The sequence below is a fragment of the Panicum hallii genome, chromosome 9 (assembly GCF_002211085.1).
Source record: "Panicum hallii strain FIL2 chromosome 9, PHallii_v3.1, whole genome shotgun sequence".
NCBI classification, from domain to species: Eukaryota; Viridiplantae; Streptophyta; class Magnoliopsida; order Poales; family Poaceae; genus Panicum; species Panicum hallii.
Window position 1 is genome coordinate 12237559 of NC_038050.1, and position 19245 is coordinate 12256803.

At 44.3% G+C, this 19245-nt stretch overlaps 1 protein-coding gene and 1 pseudogene across 1 annotated transcript; both read right to left on the bottom strand.

The window, feature by feature from the left end:
* Positions 1-467: 467 nt before the first annotated feature.
* LOC112875193 lies at positions 468-15293 on the bottom strand (annotated as a pseudogene).
* Positions 15294-15426: 133 nt separating this feature from the next.
* LOC112875196 (actin-2) lies at positions 15427-18713 on the bottom strand. The gene is made up of 5 exons (XM_025938955.1): positions 18493-18713; positions 17185-17265; positions 16687-17080; positions 15780-16393; positions 15427-15675 (listed from the first exon to the last, which is right to left on the bottom strand). The coding sequence occupies exons 2-5, from the start codon at positions 17242-17244 to the stop codon at positions 15610-15612; spliced, it is 1134 nt and encodes a 377-aa protein (XP_025794740.1). The 5' UTR covers positions 17245-17265; positions 18493-18713; the 3' UTR covers positions 15427-15609.
* Positions 18714-19245: the final 532 nt, after the last annotated feature.

A 19245-nucleotide genomic window follows, 5' to 3' on the forward strand; every position in this document is an offset into this window, starting at 1 on the left:
TTATCTTCAACTTTTTATTTTGAAATATTGTTATCTCCAGCAGACATATGTGATGATACGTTGGCTAATTGCACATACATCCCGAGCATGGTCGCACAGCTCTGCCCTTTCAGGCTGTGCAATATCAATAACCCATCTATCCCAAGAAACCAATCCTGAATCAAACCTGAAAGAACCTAGTTAGACCCAACCCACCCACCCCTCCCCCCCAAAAAAAAATAGTGGTCTAGGATAATCTTTGTTAAAGACAATGCCCTATGCCCCATGCCCCATTTAGAGCACATGAATTTTGTGAGAACTTTGTGCTAATATCATAGGAAGTAGTTCGATTCTCATACAATGAAGAAGAATTCTCGCAATACAAATATTTCTCCGTTGGGATACCTACTTTAAGCATGTTATATTATACCTTCTCTTATTTCACTTAAAACGTTTGGAATCCTTGGTGGTGAGGTTCTTTGGATGCGAACATGTAGTCTTCTCCCATTTGACATGAAAGCTGTTGAAGAAGAAATGCATTGCCAGCATTTTAACAAAAGCTACTTATTCTGTAAATTTAAATGCTGCTTTATCATGTATTATACAGCTGTAAAAAAATAGTCAAGCAAGCATACTAATTGGTATCTGCAGGAATTAGACTTCTAGCGTCCCTCCAACACTGTAATGCTCATAGTATTTGCAGAATTCACAATAGTTTCTGACGCCCCATATGTTCCACAGTTCCTTTCTTTAAAATATACTGGTTGCTTTGGAGGTGGAAGTGATATATCTCCATTCTCCAGAAATGAAACGATTGATGATGTGAGTGGCCGAGCATTTGGGTTGTCTTGAACACACAAGAGCCCTATATGGATACACCGTGAAGTCTCATCAAGAGAACAAGTCTCCATAATTGATGAGTCAACAAAATCTTCTGTATTCCCATCCTTCCATGAACTCCATGCCTGCACAGATAATATCCCATCAAGATGCATATTTACTGTAAGTTGCGGTGATTCGAGTAGTTCGGACAGTAGCACTTACGTACACTACCGGAAACGCGGACTTTGCCGAGTGTCCGAGGCTTTGCCGAGTGCTAAATATCGGGCACTCGGCAAAGAGACTCTTTGCCGAGTGCAACACTCGGCAAAGAAAAACACACGGTAAACGCATTCTTTGCCGAGCGCCACACACTCGGCAAAGAAAAACACTCGGCAAAGAACACTTTGCCGAGTGTCGGGCGCTCGGCAAAGGACGACACTCGGCAAACAAGCGCCACGCAATTAACGGCGTCATTCTTTGCCGAGTGCCGCGTCACAGGCACTCGGCAAAGAGACGTTTTGCCGAGTGCCTGGCCAGGACACTCGGCAAAATGTACATATTTTTTTTCTCTATTTCCTCCTAATTTTTTTATATTGTCATCCTACATTCTCCTCAACAACATATGTAATTTAGGTTCACTTCTCAAAGTGTCCGCTATATTTTATCAATTTATTTTATTTTATTGAATTTCTTGAATAATTCAAATTTGAACTGCGTGGTCATTCGAATGGTGGAGAAAATGAATGAAAAATTGTTATTTATGTTAATGAGCATGCTTTGATGCCTTACCGAAAAATGGACCAGAAATTTTTGAACTACTATTCACGAAATATGGCGACTAAATTGTGTTCGAGTCGTATTTAAATTGTATAAAAAGCAAATTTGGTCGGAAAATTATGAAACTTGTCGAGATGTCATGTTATCATGTGAGGATATTGTGATAAAATTTTTATAAGATTTCATGAAAGTTTGCAATCTACAATGCTTAACACCTAACCGGTCTGTATATAAAATCATGCATCTCTTTGGGAAACTTTTAATTTGTAAGCATCATATGTTTTACTTTAACGAAACCTCATCAGATTTTTATCATAGGTTCCCCATGTGATATCATTACATCTCGACAAGTTTCATAATTTTCGGACCATATTTGGATTTTATACATTTTAAAAAAAACTGAACAATAAGTTCGTCGTCATGTTTCGTGGACAACAAATTTGAAATTTCTGATTTTTTTCTCGATAATATCTTAACGCATGCTTCAATAACGTGAATATCAATTTTTGATTCATTATTTTCCATTATTCGTGTGACTTGTAGTTCAAATTTTAATAATTACAAGAAATTCAATAACATGAAATAAATTGATGAAATATAGCAAACACTTCAATTAATGGGCACGAATTGCACATACTGTTGCATGTAATGTGAGTATCAATTCAAAAAAGTTTGGTGGCAAATAATTGTAAAAAATTAAAATAATTTGCCGAGTGCCTGTTAGCGGCGCTCGGCAAAGCCTCCTCTTTGCCGAGTGCCTGCTCGGGGCGCTCGGCAAAGCCTCCCTCTTTGCCGAGCGCCTCGCTTTGCCGAGCGCCTCAGATCGGAGGCGCTCGGCAAAGAGGGAGTATATACCAGCGCCCACCCCGCCCCCCGCGCGCCCGTTACCCACACGCTATTTTCAATTTCGCCCGCGCCTGCGCCCCCGCCCCCGCCCCCGCCCCCGCCGCGCCGCCGCCGCTCCCCCGCCCCGCGGCCCCGGCCGCGCCCCCGGCCCCCGCCGCGCCCCCGCCCCCCCCCCCCCCCCGGCCCGAGCCGCCGCCGCGCCCCCGGCCGCGAGCCGCGCCCCCGGCCCCCGTCGTGCGTGGTAAGACTAGAGTCTCCAGATGCACTTGTGGCGAATTATTACTACATGTTTGGATACTCATGGAAACAACAGCACCAGTACAAACTAGAACATCCAAAGATACATAGGAGCCATACTCTTACAAGGTTTACAACACTTCAAAGAAGAGAACACAAAGCTCTTATTAGTCACTTCTGACACATCACTTTCAGACTGTTGTTTCTTCTTTTCTTAGACAAATTTAACTGCAGCAGCGCTGGCTTTTGGAGAAACGCAGATGGGGCAGTGTGTAAGGATGACAAAGCCTACAGATGATAGAACGGATGTTCATTGCTTGATTACCAGAACCTGTAGACTCCAATTCATTTCAGAAGTCCTGTTGATGATGTCCCTCAACTTATCTGCGTTCTGCGATGTAGTTAGCAGAAGCTCCTTAGTGTTCTGTATTTCCACACGTAAATAATTGGCAATCTCCTCACCCACTTGCATCAGTGCATTTCTTCCCATAGGATTCACAAGGTTCAACAGAATACCATTTAGTGAAGATATGTGGTGCTGCACTTCTTCTTGTACATGTTCGTTCTATTTACAAGCACTACCGGAAATGAATACCATTTAGTGAAGATATGTGTGCCTCCTTTGATGTAACATGTGTAACATATATTGAGGCTTCCATTGCAGGTACTGCCCCCCGCCGCGCCCTCGGCCGTGCCCCCGTCGCGCCCCGGCCGCTGCAGGTACTGCATCCGTTCATGTTCCACCAGCTGATGCACGTTTCTTTAAAAAAATAAACCATGTATCTTTAGGAGTTGTTATAGATCATTCTGCTGTGTTGATATAACATGCCATATTCCTCGCTTCCGTGCATATACGTAGGGCAATTGATATTACTCTGTCTCCGGTGTATATGTTAGAGGATGGAAGACCGTGCGTGGATGTACACTGGCCGGCCAAGTCAGGTTGGGATGACTAGTGAATGGATCAGAAAGACCGATGCTTTCTTGGAAATGGCGTTTGGTGAAGCTGCTAAAGGAGCGAATATGATTCTCTGCCCATGCAGCAAGTGTGCAAACAGGAAAAGACAAAATAAGAAGAACATGGGGGAACATCTTTGCAAGAATGGATTTACGGCAGACTATACTCGGTGGATCTACCACGGTGAAGCCAATCGTATGAGAGAGGATGTGGTGAGACCACGTGTCGAGGATTATGATGCTAATGCCGGTGTAGCGGACATGTTGGATGACTATGGGGAGGCACGGTTCGCCGAGGGACAAACGGAGGAGGAGCCAGAGTCGACCGCAAAGGCGTTCTACGACATGCTTGCCGCGTCACATAAACCCATTCATGGACATACGACGGTTTCTCAGCTTGATGCCATTGGACGCATAATGGCGTTAAAGTCGCAGTACAGTCTGAGTCGAGGCGCCTTTGATGCTTTATTGACAGTTATTGGCAGCCTGCTTCCGAAGGGTCACATTCTGCCAAAGAGCATGTACGAGGCACGGAAACTGCTTCGTGCACTTAAGATGCCGTATGAGCAGATACATGCTTGTAGGAATGGGTGCGTCCTGTTTAGCAAAGAATACACGGAAGCAAAGTACTGTCCAAAGTGTAAATTATCAAGGTTCATGGAGGTAGACTGTGATGGTGATGGCCCAAAGAGGCAGCTTAACATTCCCGTGACAGTCCTACGATACCTTCCGTTCATACCGAGGATCCAGAGGCTATACATGACTGAGGACTACGCGAAACAAATGACTTGGCACAAAAATGGCAAACGATACAATCATGACAAGATGGTACATGCATCCGATGGTGAAGCATGGAAACACTTTGATAGCATTCATCATGAGAAAGCCAGAGATGCTCGTAATGTACGTGTTGCGCTGGCAACAGATGGGTTCAATCCTTATGGAATGTCGGCTACCACATACACATGCTGGCCTGTATTCGTTATCCCCCTCAATCTTCCCCCGGGCGTATGCTTTCAACGGCAGAACATAATCTTGTCGTTGATTATTCCTGGACACCCGGGGAATAATATGGGTGTGTTCATGGAGCCTCTCATTGATGATTTGATCCATGCTTGGGAGGACGGGGTATGGACATACGATCGGGCTACAAAGCAAAACTTCATAATGCATATTTGGTACCAATACTCCATGCATGACTTGCTGGCGTATGGGGTATTATGCGCATGGTGTGTTCACGGGAAGTTCCCATGTCCTGTATGCAAGGAAGGTCTTAGGTTCATTTGGTTGCAGAAGGGTGGCAAGTATGTTGCTTTCGACAAACATCGGCAATTCCTCCCTCTTGACCATCCATTCAGACGAGACATCAAGAACTTTACGAAAGGTGTCGCAGTGACAAGCCTTGCACCACCAATGAAGACTAGTGCCGCAATTCGTCAGGAAATAGATGGTCTCGTGGTCAATCCAGCAGGTGGCTTTGTGGGATATAGCGAACAACATATGTGGACTCATAAGTCAGGCTTGACTCGGCTCCCCTACTATGATGACCTGATCCTTCCACACAACATTGATGTCATGCACACCGAAAAGAATATCGCTGAGGCACTTTGGTCAACAATCATGAATATTCCCGGCAAGACAAAGGACAACGTTAAGGCTAGAGTTGATCTGGCAATATTATGTGATAGACCGAACCTAGAGATGAAGCCTCCTTGTCGCGGAAAGACATGGAGAAGGCCTAAGGCCGATTTCGTCTTGACCAAGCCCCAGAGGAGGGAAGTACTAGAGTGGATTAAGAAGTTGATGTTCCCTGATGGGTATGCAGCTAATCTGAGTAGGGGGGTCAACTTTTCATCTATGCGAGTCTTAGGGATGAAGAGTCATGACTACCACATATGGATTGAGCGGCTTCTTCCGGCGATGGTTCGAGGCTATTTCCCTGAGCATGTCTGGCTAGTATTTGCAGAGTTGAGCTATTTCTTCCGCCAGCTTTGTGCCAAGGAGTTATCTCGGACCGTGGTTGCAGACTTAGAAAGAATGGCACCGGTGTTGCTTTGTAAGTTGGAGAAGATCCTTCCCCCCGGCTTTTTCAATCCGATGGAGCATATGATTTTGCACCTCCCGTATGAGGCACGAATGGGGGGGCCCGTGCAGGGTCGTTGGTGCTATCCAATCGAGAGATGTCTAAAGGTGCTTCGAAAGAAATGTGGAAATAAAAGCAAAATTGAGGCTTCCATTGCAGAGGCATACATTCATGAAGAGGTGTCCAACTTCACAACAACATACTATGGTAAGAAAGGTGCTTTAGTCGTTTTGTACATTAGGATGGCTTAATTACATCTTCTAATATGTCATGCATGTACTTGCTGTCCTGTAGGTGACAACCTCCCTAGCGTGCATAATCCTCCCCCTCGTTACAATGCTAGCGAAAATGAATCAAACCTCAGCCTGTTGCAAGGGCAACTCGGAAGTGCAAGTGGTTCGAGCAATAAGACATTGAGCCCTCAAGAATGGCTTCAGATCATGCTATATGTGTTGACCAACCTTGAAGAGGTGGTGCCGTACATGAAGCGATTTCTTCGTGAGTTCTGGCGTCAATCAAGGGATCCTACCGAGCAGGAATGTGACACCCTTATTAGACAGGGCGCGGGGAATGGATCGCCCACTTTTATTGCTTGGTTCAAACAGCAGGTACCGTCCAATGTAGCTCGTACTTAGTTTGTCAAACGTAGTTGTTACGTGCAAATAATATAACGATCTATCGTGCTTGAACATGCAGGGTCATAGGATGAGTGCCGAGTTGAGACAGGTTGCAGATGGCTTTGACTATAGGGTCAGGTCATATTCTGGTTATGACGTTAATGGATACCGTTTTTGGACGAGAAGCCATGAGGCAAGTCGACCCAATCGAAAGACCACAAATTCTGGAGTATTTACTCTCGGCCTTGATAATGTCGAGTATTATGGAAGAATTGAAGAAATATACGAACTCAGTTTTCGTGGTTCCAAACCTCTCAATCCCGTCATATTCAAATGCCATTGGTTTGATCCAGAGGTAACGAGACGGACATATTCTAATCTTGGGCTAGTGGAGGTCCGACAGGATTCCATCTTACCAGGAGATGATGTCTATATTGTGGCCCAACAAGCCGTACAAGTTTATTATCTCCCATATGCGTGCCAAACCAAGGAGCATCTTAAGGGTTGGTATGTTGTGCACAAGGTATCACCGCATGGCAAAGTACCTGTCCCAATCGATGAGGATTACAACTTAGACCCAAACACATACGACGGAGAGTTCTTTCAAGAAGACGGGCTAGAAGGGCGATTTGAGATAGACTTAACCGAAGCGATCGAAACGGAAGTTGAAATGGTTATTGATGATGAGGAAGAGGAGGATGAGGTGCAAAATGCAAAAGACTTACAAATGCTAGAAGCATTACATTTAGGCAATGTCAATGACGATAGTTATGCTTCGGATAATGCGGACTATGACATGGTTGATAGTGATGACGAGACTTATGATCCAGCTAATCCTGATGATGAAGATTACTTTTAATCAATGTAATACTATATTATTACGTAATTATATTTTATTTATTTTGCATCTCTTTCTAAGTATGGCAAGTATTTATCTGTACTCATTGATTTACTCTTCTTAATTTCAGGTGATTGAACAAAGATGGTGGGCGGTGGTTACTTGAGGAACGTACGGTCCCTTTACTCCAGGGCGAGGACTGCCCTTGCACCGTCCGATGTAGCAGAGGGGTCGTCACGGAGGGGGAGGGGGAGGAGGGGGAGGGGGAGGGGAGGGGGAGCTCACAGGGGCCCTCGCAGGACGACACGGAGGAGGTGGCACAGTTGCCTACGCAGGATGAGGGGTCGGAGAGGGATGAGGTGCAGGAGAGGGACGAGGAGGTGCAGGAGAGGGACGAGGACTCGCAGGAGGAGGACGAGGATTTGCAGCACACCGCCTCTGGTTCCACGGGCTCTGGTTCCGCAGCCTCTGGTGCGTCGAGAGTCTACTTGCGAGGTCCCTCGAGTCTCCCTCACCGACCAATACCTCGTGAGTGGCGCCCGCTGATTACTCCCGATAAGAACAGGTAACTTTAAATGTTTTCACCGCTTGTACATGTAATATGTTCAAATCTGGAATAGAAAGTAATGATTTTTCTTAATCACTTGTGCAGGGGTTGGAAGATTGTGCAGCCTGGAGCTTCTCACAAGCGCACCGTCAATGGCATCATCGGTATTCTATGCAGGCAACACTTTCCTGGCATGGTTGAGTATGGCGGAGTGTGGGAGCCGGCCTATACGTTTGAGCACTACGCCGCGGCCCCCGATGCTGAAGATCGGGAGGGCAGGGTATTCAGCAACAAGGCGGAGCGGGTGAAGGGGGAGCTGTGGGTAAGTGCTCGATAAATCGCATATTAATTGCACAATTTTATACCATAAATGAATGAGATCCATTGTGTTTGTATATGTAGGATTTCTTCCGATGCGAGACTGGTAAAGAGGGCGAGGCAGATGTGGTGATCACCAATTGCTGCAAGAAACTGGTCTGGGAGATGCACTACGAGGCGCGTATCCAAGCCGTCAGAAATTACCACGCCACCGTCCTTGGACAGAGGGTCACCAAAGAAGAAGCAAGAACAATTTATTTGACTCCGGAGCAGTACATACAGGTAAAGAACAAAACACTGTGGCTTGATTCTTTTTGTACATAAGGATGGCTTAATTTCATCTTCTAATAAGTCATGCATGTACTTGGTGTCTTCTAGGTGACTCCTAATTGGTGCATCTCGTATCCCGATTGCTGGCGACACATAGTGCAGAAGTGGTGCTCCGAGGAGTGGGAGGAGAATCACGTTGCTTGCCGGGAGCGACGTTTGATGATGCCAGGTGTAGCACACCATCAAGGCAGCCGCAACCTCAGCGGATACGCTGAAGCATGGGTACGCACATTTATTTCATCTAACACTCAATTATGCATGCTTTCTAATCATCTTGTTGCTTTTCTCGCAGTCATCGTCACATGGTGGCCAGCCTTGCAATCTCTTCACAGCATTTGCTCTGTCCCACAAGGGAAAGGCGACCTCCGACGTTAGCTACAACCCGGAGGACGGGCCCGAGGCATACAGCAATGCGAGCATCCACTCCCGCCTCAGTGACTACACATCGATGGCAAGAGAGGTCCATAGCCCAGAATATGATCCCACCACAGAGGATCTTGACACAGAGATCGTCATGAGGGTCGGAGGAGGTAAGAAGAAAGGACGGTACTGGATTGCCGATGCCGCAATCGACTCGTCCTCTACTCCTACACTTTCTCAGATCCGAGCAAGGAGCACGAGTGCGAGCCCGGCCATACGACCTCGGCAGGACACTTCACGCCATCAGATACAGGCACTCGAGGTTATTCCTTCTTTATCCGTCGTTCGTTGATTATTACATACGTTTTCTTTGCATTATTGTAACATTGGGGTGAAAACTGTGCAGGGCCGGCTGGAAGAAGAGACGAGGAAACGACAGGAGTTGGAGCAAAGGATGAGTGCTCTACTTACTTACATGCACGCTGCAACGGGTGTACCTCCGCCAGCTACTCTGTTTGCGCAACCTCCACCACCTGATCCGTACTCTACTCCTGTAAGTGTAGCATCTTTCCCGCTTCATTCAGAATGGTAGTAGATCCCCCACACATATATTCTACTAAATTGTACGTAGTAGAGTTTTCCTTGGAGGAGTGCTGGACCCACTACTGCATGTACATTTTCTACTTTGGAGACCATACTGAGATGGGCATTTAGTTAAATGCTGATGTTTATGATTGTTTTGTTTTCTCTTCTATGGATAAGAATTAGATACGCATTATATAACATTATCATTTCTAGTAGGCAACAAAATAATTGCAGAGTCATCTAGCTAAATGGTGACTTTCTAAATACTACAATATGTGCTACATTCATGAGGCAGGTAGTAAGATGATCATATATAGGCGTAATAAGTAGTAACAATTTTGGCCTTTGAAAAACAGAAACCATTCACATGTCTGTGACATCTGCTACTATGGGTTGATATTTGATGAACATTTTATGTCTCTGCAAGATCAGATTTTGAGCTATATAACAGTATAGTATATTGATACAGTTATCAGGCATTGCTTTGCAAGGTCTCATTTGAACTAAAATCTGATCAGATTACAAGCTATATAACAGTATACTATATTCATATTTGCTGTCATTTGCATTTCAGTTTTATTGGTTAAAAGTAATCCATCTTCTTTGTCAGCTTTATTGGTTAGGTTTCTAATAGTCTGGCTATATTTACGTATGATCGTCATTTATCTTGTCTCACATGCAATCTCTTCTTCTCTGTGTAGAGACAATCGGCGGCGTCAAATGAACCGCATGCTACGCCATCTCCAAATCAGCCATCTCGAAATCTTCATATGTGACATTGGAGCTTGTGTGGTGACCATGTGTGCTGAATTTGTGTGGTGAACTGTAATGAACCTTTATCGTTCTTAACACTTATGTGGTGAATTTGTGTATGTGATATTACTTGTGTGATAACTAGACTTTGTTAAATTTCGTTGTGACGATAAGACTTGCGTGAATTTGGTTATGTCTGTGAAATTTCAAATAATATGCCTGTGTGAATATATAATATGCCTGTGTGAATATATGCCTGTGAAAAATGGTGGGGATAAAACAAATTAATATCTTAAAAAAAAACTCTTTGCCGAGTGTATAAACGAAGCACTCGGCAAAGTGACCTAAACTTTGCCGAGTGCCACGTGCCAGGCACTCGGCAAAGTGACCTAAACTTTGCCGAGCGCCCTCTTCCCGGCGCTCGGCAAAGACTGCACCTTTGCCGAGTGCCACGACACAGGCACTCGGCAAAGAATGGGCCTTTGCGAGCGCCTAACTGAGGGCGCTCGGCAAAGGCTAGGCCCTTTGCCGAGTGCCTGTGTCGTGGCACTCGGCAAAGGTCCAGTCTTTGCCGAGCGCCAGCTCGGCAAAGAGCCGTCACGGCCGCAAACGCCGTCCGTGCTACTTTTCTTTGCCGAGTGACTTCCATGACACTCGGCAAAGCCTTTGCCGAGTGCCCGACAGAAGGCACTCGGCAAAGACGTCTTTGCCGGAATATTCGCTGCCGAGTGCGCTTTGCCGAGTGTTACGCTCGGCAAATCCTTTGCCGAGTGTTTTCTTAGCTTTGCCGAGTGTCCCAGACACTCGGCAAAGGTCCTGAATCCGGTAGTGATAGGCTATAAGGTTGGGGAAATCTTCTGTTACGTGCGTAGAGTTGATCTTTGATCCACTCACAATCTCTAGAACTAAAACTCCAAAGCTATACACATCGGACTTGACAGAAAACACACCTTCCAAAGCATATTCAGGCGACATGTAACCACTGTTTGAAACATTGTCCAATTAATAAAAATAAAACTTTTTGGTTCAAGTGCAAGAACAGTATTGTAAAGTTCACTCATGTATTATATTACTCACTATGTGCCAACAACGCGGTTGGTGTTTCCTTGTTGCTGGTTGCCATAAAATATTCTTGCCATACCAAAATCAGATATCTTGGGGCTCATTTCATCATCCAACAGTATGTTGTTTGCTTTGAGATCTCTGTGGATTATCCTCAATCTTGAATCTTGATGAAGATAAAGAAGCCCTCTAGCTATCCCTGTGATTATATTAAATCTAATTGACCAATGAAGCAATGGTTTTCTTGTGGAATCTGGCAGCAGTAGCATAAATTGAGTGATAACATCAGAAATGCTTGTTGGTTTAATTAATTATTACTGAAATTTAGCAAGACAAAATGAGAACGTACTAAAAAGGAAGGCATCCAAACTTTTGTTTGGCAAGTATTCATATATTAATAGTTTCTCGTCTCCATGGATGCAGAAACCAAGAAGTTTAACTAGGTTTCTGTGTTGCAACTTAGCAATGAGAACTGCTTCATTTCTGAACTCCAATACCCCCTGGCCAGAACCCTTACTAAGCCTTTTGACAGCAATTTTTTTACCACATTCTAATGTTCCCTGCACAATGACATATTTCTTAGATCAAAACAGATTACAATGACTTTTTACTATAGGAAAAGATTTCTCATTACCTTATAAACATTGCCGAAACCTCCATGTCCAAGCATGTTGGAGCTAGAAAAATTGTTTGTTGCCAGTACAATTTCTCGGAAACTAAAGAAGGGAAACTTTCCATCCGCAAGTTCGTCAGAATTGCTCAAAGCTCCAGATACCATCTTTTTCCAAATTTTCTTGTTACTCTGTTTGGCTGACAGGAATATTAGCACACACTCTTAAAGCTAGTTGGAGAAATTCGATTATGAAATAATTGAAGGGGCCTAACGTCCTGGGAGAAATACACAGCAAAAATAGGGAACTTGTGTTTTACCTTGGCAGTTGCAGATCCAAACAAGCCACATGCATATGAGTATGAGCAAACTTGATACAACTGGCAGAGTAATTTTCAGTATATTTCGCCTTCTCTTTTTATCTGTCCAAATTTAAGCCAGAAAGAGGATCGTGATTTGAGAATTCGTGCTATAACTAGACAGCAAACAAACACTACACGCAAAACTATCTGAAGACCTATTTCTCGCATGGACTACTGGGTTAGTGGTAAATATGGCATTATAGTAGCATTGGGCGCAATGCAAATCCTTGCTTGATGTTTAAAATTAGGAAAATATCCAGTTTACACCTTTGAACTATCGCAAAAGTTTGATTTTCAACCTTCAACTACAAAACCAGATAAGAGAAGTCATCCAACTGTCGAAACCGGACAAATTTGGCACTTACTGTGGTTTCGAAGGTGGTTTTGTATATTTTTAAAAAAATAAAAAATTCTAATTAGATCTAAAAATTAAAACTAGTTGGTTTTAAATTAGAAAAATATAAAACTAATACCAATTTTTTCTAAAAAATGTAACCTATCTATTATTGCTCTATTTGAATCTTTTTTATTAAAAATTAATAGGCATAACTACAAGCAACAAAATACTATGAATATAAAGAAAATGGATCCAAATAACTGACAAGTATAGTGCCAATAGATAGGTTATATTTTTTAAAAACTTTTGATACCTATTTCATATTTTTCTAATTTAAAATGAATTACTTATAATTTTTTAGTTTAAAATTAAATATTTTTTATTTTTATAAAATGGAAAACCACCTTCAAAACCATCCAAAAGGCTAAATTTGCCCAGTTTGGACAGTTGGATGGCCTATGTTATCCGATTTTGTAGTTGAAGGTTGAAAATCAGACTTTTGTGATAGTTCGAGGGTGTAAACCGGACTTTACCCTTAAAATTAAATACCCTAACTTTCTATATCACAAATATTGAAGACCTATTTCTCTCATGGACGATCAGAGAGGAACTTAAGTCCTAAAAAATCATGGGATACCTTCAAATGGCAGATTGTATTATCCTAATCAAATCAGTAAGATTTTTATAGATCAATGATATAGCATTATACTATAATTTTTAACCGCCACTAACTATTATTTAGACTGTATTCATGGTCCAACACTGTGATCTGTGTGGAGCAATAGGTGGAAGCTATTGGATCCTTTCCAGACCTGCAGAAAATAACATAAGCAAAGCAGAGAAAGAGAAGCAAGAAACTATACCGCTTAAACTGTTCACTCGAATGTAAAGATTTTCTCCTGTTCCAATGAGCTTGTCTGTGTCGATCAAATCTCCCATCCATATTAGGCACCTTGTGTCATCCCCATTGATAGCCGAGGTGTTCATATTGGCATAAGCATACGCTGTGCAGGAGCAGCTGCTAGTGCATTCTGCTGAGCACTCCTCGAAACTTCTGTTCCTGACATACACGAACTTGTCAGGAATCTTCATGGCCGTCAAAGTCAAGAACCTATTTTCTCGACCACATCTTAATGTCTCCTTGCGACGGCATCCTTTTGGAAACCTACCATTGCTCCCGTCCTCCTTGCTTATCGGCTCAAAACCATCGAGACACTTGCAAGTCGGAACAGGCTCTGTGTTATCACAGAAACCAAATGCACCACAATATCCGTATGCATGGCATTCAGGGTCAGGTTCTGCCTGCAGGACATCCCACTCCAACATGCTGCTATTCCAGACTAGGATCTTTATCTTTCCTGAGTACTCCATCTTGATCTTTACAGTTGAGGAGCCCCCTGGCATGCCAAAGGACATGTAGATCTCATCCTCAATGCGGCGCACTGTCATGAAGATAGTGGACTTGATACTCTCCATATATGACCCAACCATCAAGTAGTTATTCCATACCGGACTTCGCCAGTATGGTCTTGAGCCATTCAAGGCAAAGCGCTGCAGAAACTGATACGGATCTGCGCCGTAGGAGAAGCTGCCCGGGGATGGGTCCTGGGGCCCCTTCCAAGAAACCAGCCATTGTAGCTCATGTCTGTTGTGGGTGACTCTTAAGGTTCATGCCAGGGAGAAGGGTGTCGGTCGGGTGATCGAAGCTTTGCCACAGGACGGCGCCCTCTGATGTCCGGACGACAAAATTCCCAGTGTTGTCGAGCGTGGCTTCTCCGGTTACGTTCTCTGATGATGCCAGGTTCCCTGGAGCGCTGACGTTTGCCATGCAGAGCAGCTGGCCGTCAGTACTGGACAGAACAAGGTTGGATCTGTCTGTCAGGGCAAGTGTCGCGGACGAAGGATCGATGACTGGCGTGGCACGGTTGGCAACCCACACGACGTTGTCCTTGGGGATGCTGTTGTACCATATGCCGACGTAGTAGTGGTTTCCGCCCGAGCTGGATGGGGAGAAGAAGCCCAGGGCGAAGGTGCCGTCGTCGGAGATGAGGGTGCTTCCGACGGTGAGCGGCTTGTTGGGAAGAAGGCTGCTGTCTGACGAGCAGGACGGCAACAGGCTGGCTGAGCAGAAAACCAGTGTGATGATTCTGCGGATGGGAAGGAAACCCATCGGTGATGGTGTCCTACTGTGCCAGAGAAGAGAATTCGATCCCGTCAGTGGGATACAGAGGCAAAAGGGAGTGAGGTCATTGGGGATTCTGATGCCATGTGAGCTCCCATAGAAGACGCAACTCTGAACAAACCTCTCCTGCGTTTAAGATTCAAATCGTGTCAATGAAAATCGAAAAGAAACTGGTGAATTTGTTCAGTTCGATCATGGCAGTAAGATCAAAGGAAGATTGAATTCCGAAAGTTCCTGGACCCGTTCAAACGACCAGCAGGGTACTCAACTGAATCGCCCGGCAGGGTGGGGGCTTGAAGAGATACACGAACAAAAGCATCGCTCCTGACTTCCTGAGCCCCCGTCGAATCGAATCAGTGCATCTCAGCACAGTAGGGCAGCGATGAGCCAATGATGATCAGATGGAAAAAAGAAAAGAAAAGGTTGTGCTGTCTCCATTTCATTCCTTTCTCTCTTTTCTGAAGACTTGACTTCCTTTCTCTTTCGAAAGAGTAAATAAACCCCAAGGAGTACCCTTTTTTTCTCGCGCGGAATTAGTCAGGAAATTTCCACTCGACGCGCGAGCTGACCAATGCTGCCCCGGGAGGGCACGGAAGATTCCCACGGACCTGCGTGTTCCCAGCCTCCGAGATAAGGGTGGTGCAGCTAATTCCAGCTGCTTCCCATCAGCCATTGTGAACCCACTGGCAAGCCAAGCAGAGAGAACAAACATATGCACAGCAGCAGAAATGATGCTGCAAGTGCGAAATCCACTGCATCGCACAAAAGGTTTAAAAATCAGGAATCCTGCACATTCCATGCATCCGAGCACCCATAGAATCGAATAATTCAATCAATGCATCAAAGCAAACTACATACTTCATACAGTGCCCAACTGACTCCACATTGTTACAGGATATGTATATATGCATACACAAAAAAACCGCGAGCTATAGTAGAGTAGATACACCCACAGACAAGTCATCAAAACCAACGTTTCCAGGACAGGGAATAAGGCTAGGTGACGACTAGAAGCACTTCCTGTGGACAATAGCTGGGCCAGATTCTTCATACTCTTCCCTCGAGATCCACATCTGCACGGAGGGGGGGGGGGGGGGGAAGGGGGAACTTACGTCAGAACGCCTCAAATAAACCTAGATACAGGATACTGAATAACTGTTGGAAAACTTGGTATTACCTGCTGGAATGTGCTCAGAGATGCAAGGATTGATCCTCCGATCCAAACACTGTACTTCCTCTCGGGCGGAGCTACAACCTTGATCTTCATGCTGCTCGGAGCAAGCGCGGTGATCTCCTTGCTCATGCGGTCAGCGATGCCAGGGAACATGGTGGATCCACCACTGAGGACAATGTTGCCGTACAGGTCCTTCCTGATATCCACGTCGCACTTCATGATGGAGTTGTAGGTTGTCTCATGGATCCCAGGAGATTCCATGCCGATGAAAGATGGCTGGAAGAGGACCTCGGGGCACCTGAAGCGCTCTGCGCCAATGGTGATCACCTGCCCATCAGGCAGCTCGTAGCTCTTCTCAACTGAGGAGCTGCTCTTGGCAGTCTCGAGTTCTTGCTCGTAGTCGAGTGCGACGTATGCAAGCTTTTCCTTGATGTCACGGACGATTTCCCGCTCGGCGGTGGTTGTGAAAGAGTAGCCCCTCTCCGTCAGGATCTTCATGAGGGAATCAGTGAGGTCCCTGCCAGCAAGATCAAGACGTAGAATGGCATGCGGGAGAGCATAACCTTCGTAGATTGGGACTGTGTGACTGACACCATCTCCAGAATCCAGGACGATACCTTTTCAATGAAACAAAATCCAAGTGAGCACTGAGCAATTAAATGAAACAAAATAAAAAATAATTCTACCCCATATCATTTATGAAGAAATTATTAAACGATCATGTCCATGTGTTATTTTAAAGAAGAATCGAGTGAATTTGATTTAGTTGCATTCCAGAAGATACATTATCAGTTTTGGTTAAATGCAAGTATCACATTTCACCATTGGCCAATTGCTCTTTTTAGATTAAGATTGCAGAGCAGCCTAAATGAATGTACAACAGTAAAATGTGGATTCTTTGATCACTTACCAGTGGTACGGCCACTAGCATATAGTGAAAGGACGGCTTGAATAGCAACATACATGGCTGGAACACTGAAGGTCTCAAACATGATCTGTGTCATCTTTTCCCTGTTGGCCTTAGGGTTAAGAGGAGCCTCAGTAAGAAGAACTGGGTGCTCTTCTGGTGCTACACGAAGCTCATTGTAGAAGGTGTGGTGCCAGATCTTTTCCATGTCATCCCAGTTGCTTACAATTCCATGCTCAATGGGGTACTTCAAAGTCAGGATACCCCTCTTGGACTGGGCCTCATCACCGACATATGCATCCTTCTGTCCCATCCCAACCATGACACCAGTGTGGCGTGGACGACCAACTATACTTGGGAAAACAGCACGTGGAGCATCATCTCCAGCAAAGCCAGCCTATTTGAGATGAAAGCAATTACTTAACACTTACTGAAATTCTAATTATAACAGGGTCCATAAAATGTTCGTTAGTGAATCTGATGCCAAGTGGCCATAATTACCTTGACCATTCCGGTTCCATTGTCACAGACAAGGGGCTGAATGTCCTCTCCGTCAGCCATTTATGTTAAATGATCTGCAGTCTGCAAGAATGGAAACAGCATTTACCAAGACTGTAGACTAATATGCATTAAAGTTACTTCAGTAACAGAGAAAAAGCTGATGTTCCTTCTACCAACAGAAAACTTGAGTTACATCTTAACAGGCCATGCTAATGCCTCTAAACACCCCTTGAGTGCTATTTATAAAACAGGAAAGCTTAACACAACTTTACAAGTAATGCTAACTGTAAAGGGACCATATTCAAACAAAAGAAAAATAGTCGTAATCAGAAACCGCTAGTCTTACAAGAACAAAACCCGTTCTTTTCTAGTTGTATTAATAAGCAATTAAATTTCAGTTGTAAATATACAAACAAATCAGGCTGGTTTGAAGCACCAAAAGTCCAATACATGCAAATTCTTGGCGCAATAGTGCAAGGCATGTTGCCAGTCCATGAAAGATTTAGTCAAACACATGGTCAATTGCAGGAACCAAACCTATGATCCCTAAAAACTGACGATCTGAAGAATTTAGCATCTTCTGATCAGAAGGCCCTTGAGGCATCAGCAGCTCAAGGAATACAGACAATGCGCATCGATTTCCAATACACACTTCATGACATGTTTGTTACCTTCTGGGGTAAATGAATACCATCTCCATGATTTGTGGACAGGAGATTTTCGATCATAGGACATTTTAAAAAAAATTAAGAAGTCATGAAGCAATATTTGGCTATGCTTCTTTCTAACCGTGTCCTGTAGAAGCACAAAATTTGGCCAAAATTTTGATCGCCCCATGAAACGAATTCGCTACTAAAAATTAATCAGAGATAACAACTACTTTTGGAAGATTCAAACGAAAGCCAATACAATTTCGTGCTGACTTCAAGCAAACTGGTTCTGTCTGAACACTAAGATCACAAATTCCATTTCTTGCGATTGAGAAGAACTAGACATCCATTAGCACAAAACTAGTATCATACCACAAAATTACCAAGAGATCTACTGCGATACTACCATCCCACCTTAACAAATTAGATCGAAGCATCCACAGGTCACCAAGAAAGTCCCAGCAACTTTGCGACCCTTACTCCTACTACTACGGATCCTGCGCCTGACAGTCAACCACAACCCCAAGACAATCGGCGAACCCCGCTGCACCCTTCCACCCAACCCAGCTTCTTGATATCCAAACATCCTCGGTAGCAACAAGAAACAGCAGCATTAAAGGAGCATAAGAGAAGGGGCCCTCGATGCGCATGCGCTCACCTGAAACGGGAGAGAGGAGGTGGCGGCGGCGGCACGAAGCGTAGGAGGGAGGCGAGCGGGCGGGTGGAGAAAGAGTGGGAGAGGCGAGGGGCGCGAGATATAGGGCCGTGGCGACGGCGAGGGCGTGCTGGGGTGGCAACGGCGGAGGTGGCGGCGGTGGGAATGAGGTGTAAAGAGGTCGGTGCCGCACTGGAAAGTTGGGGGCAGGGGCGGCCGTGCCAACGCGGAATAATCTGCCCACCTGGGCTGGTGGAACACCACAGAAGAATCTCAATTCTTTTTTCTTTGTTCTTTCGGCTCATCCTTCGTATATTACCACCTCCATTCCAAAATAAATATAGATTATATTAGCAAATTTAAATATATAATTATTGCTACATATATAAATACATGCAAAGCAAAATTTATATATTTAAATTTATCAAAACAACCTATATTTTAGAACGGAGTAAGTATATTTTTATTTTTACAATATGATGTATCATGTATCCATCATCATGCTAGTACACCCTATTATTGAGGTTGAAGTTCTCTTCAACACAAATTTCAGGAATCTCCTTATTTACAGTGACATCCAATTCCTCCTAGTATCTCACTATGCAATCATACTTTTAGTCCTGCTACTTGGACGTTCTCTTCCAGGGTTGAAGTGCCATTATTTTGCTTCGACCTCTTCATCCCGTCTAACTCAAATTTCTTTTTTTTCACAAACATTTTTAATATGTATGTAGCAAAAACAATCAATTTAACAGA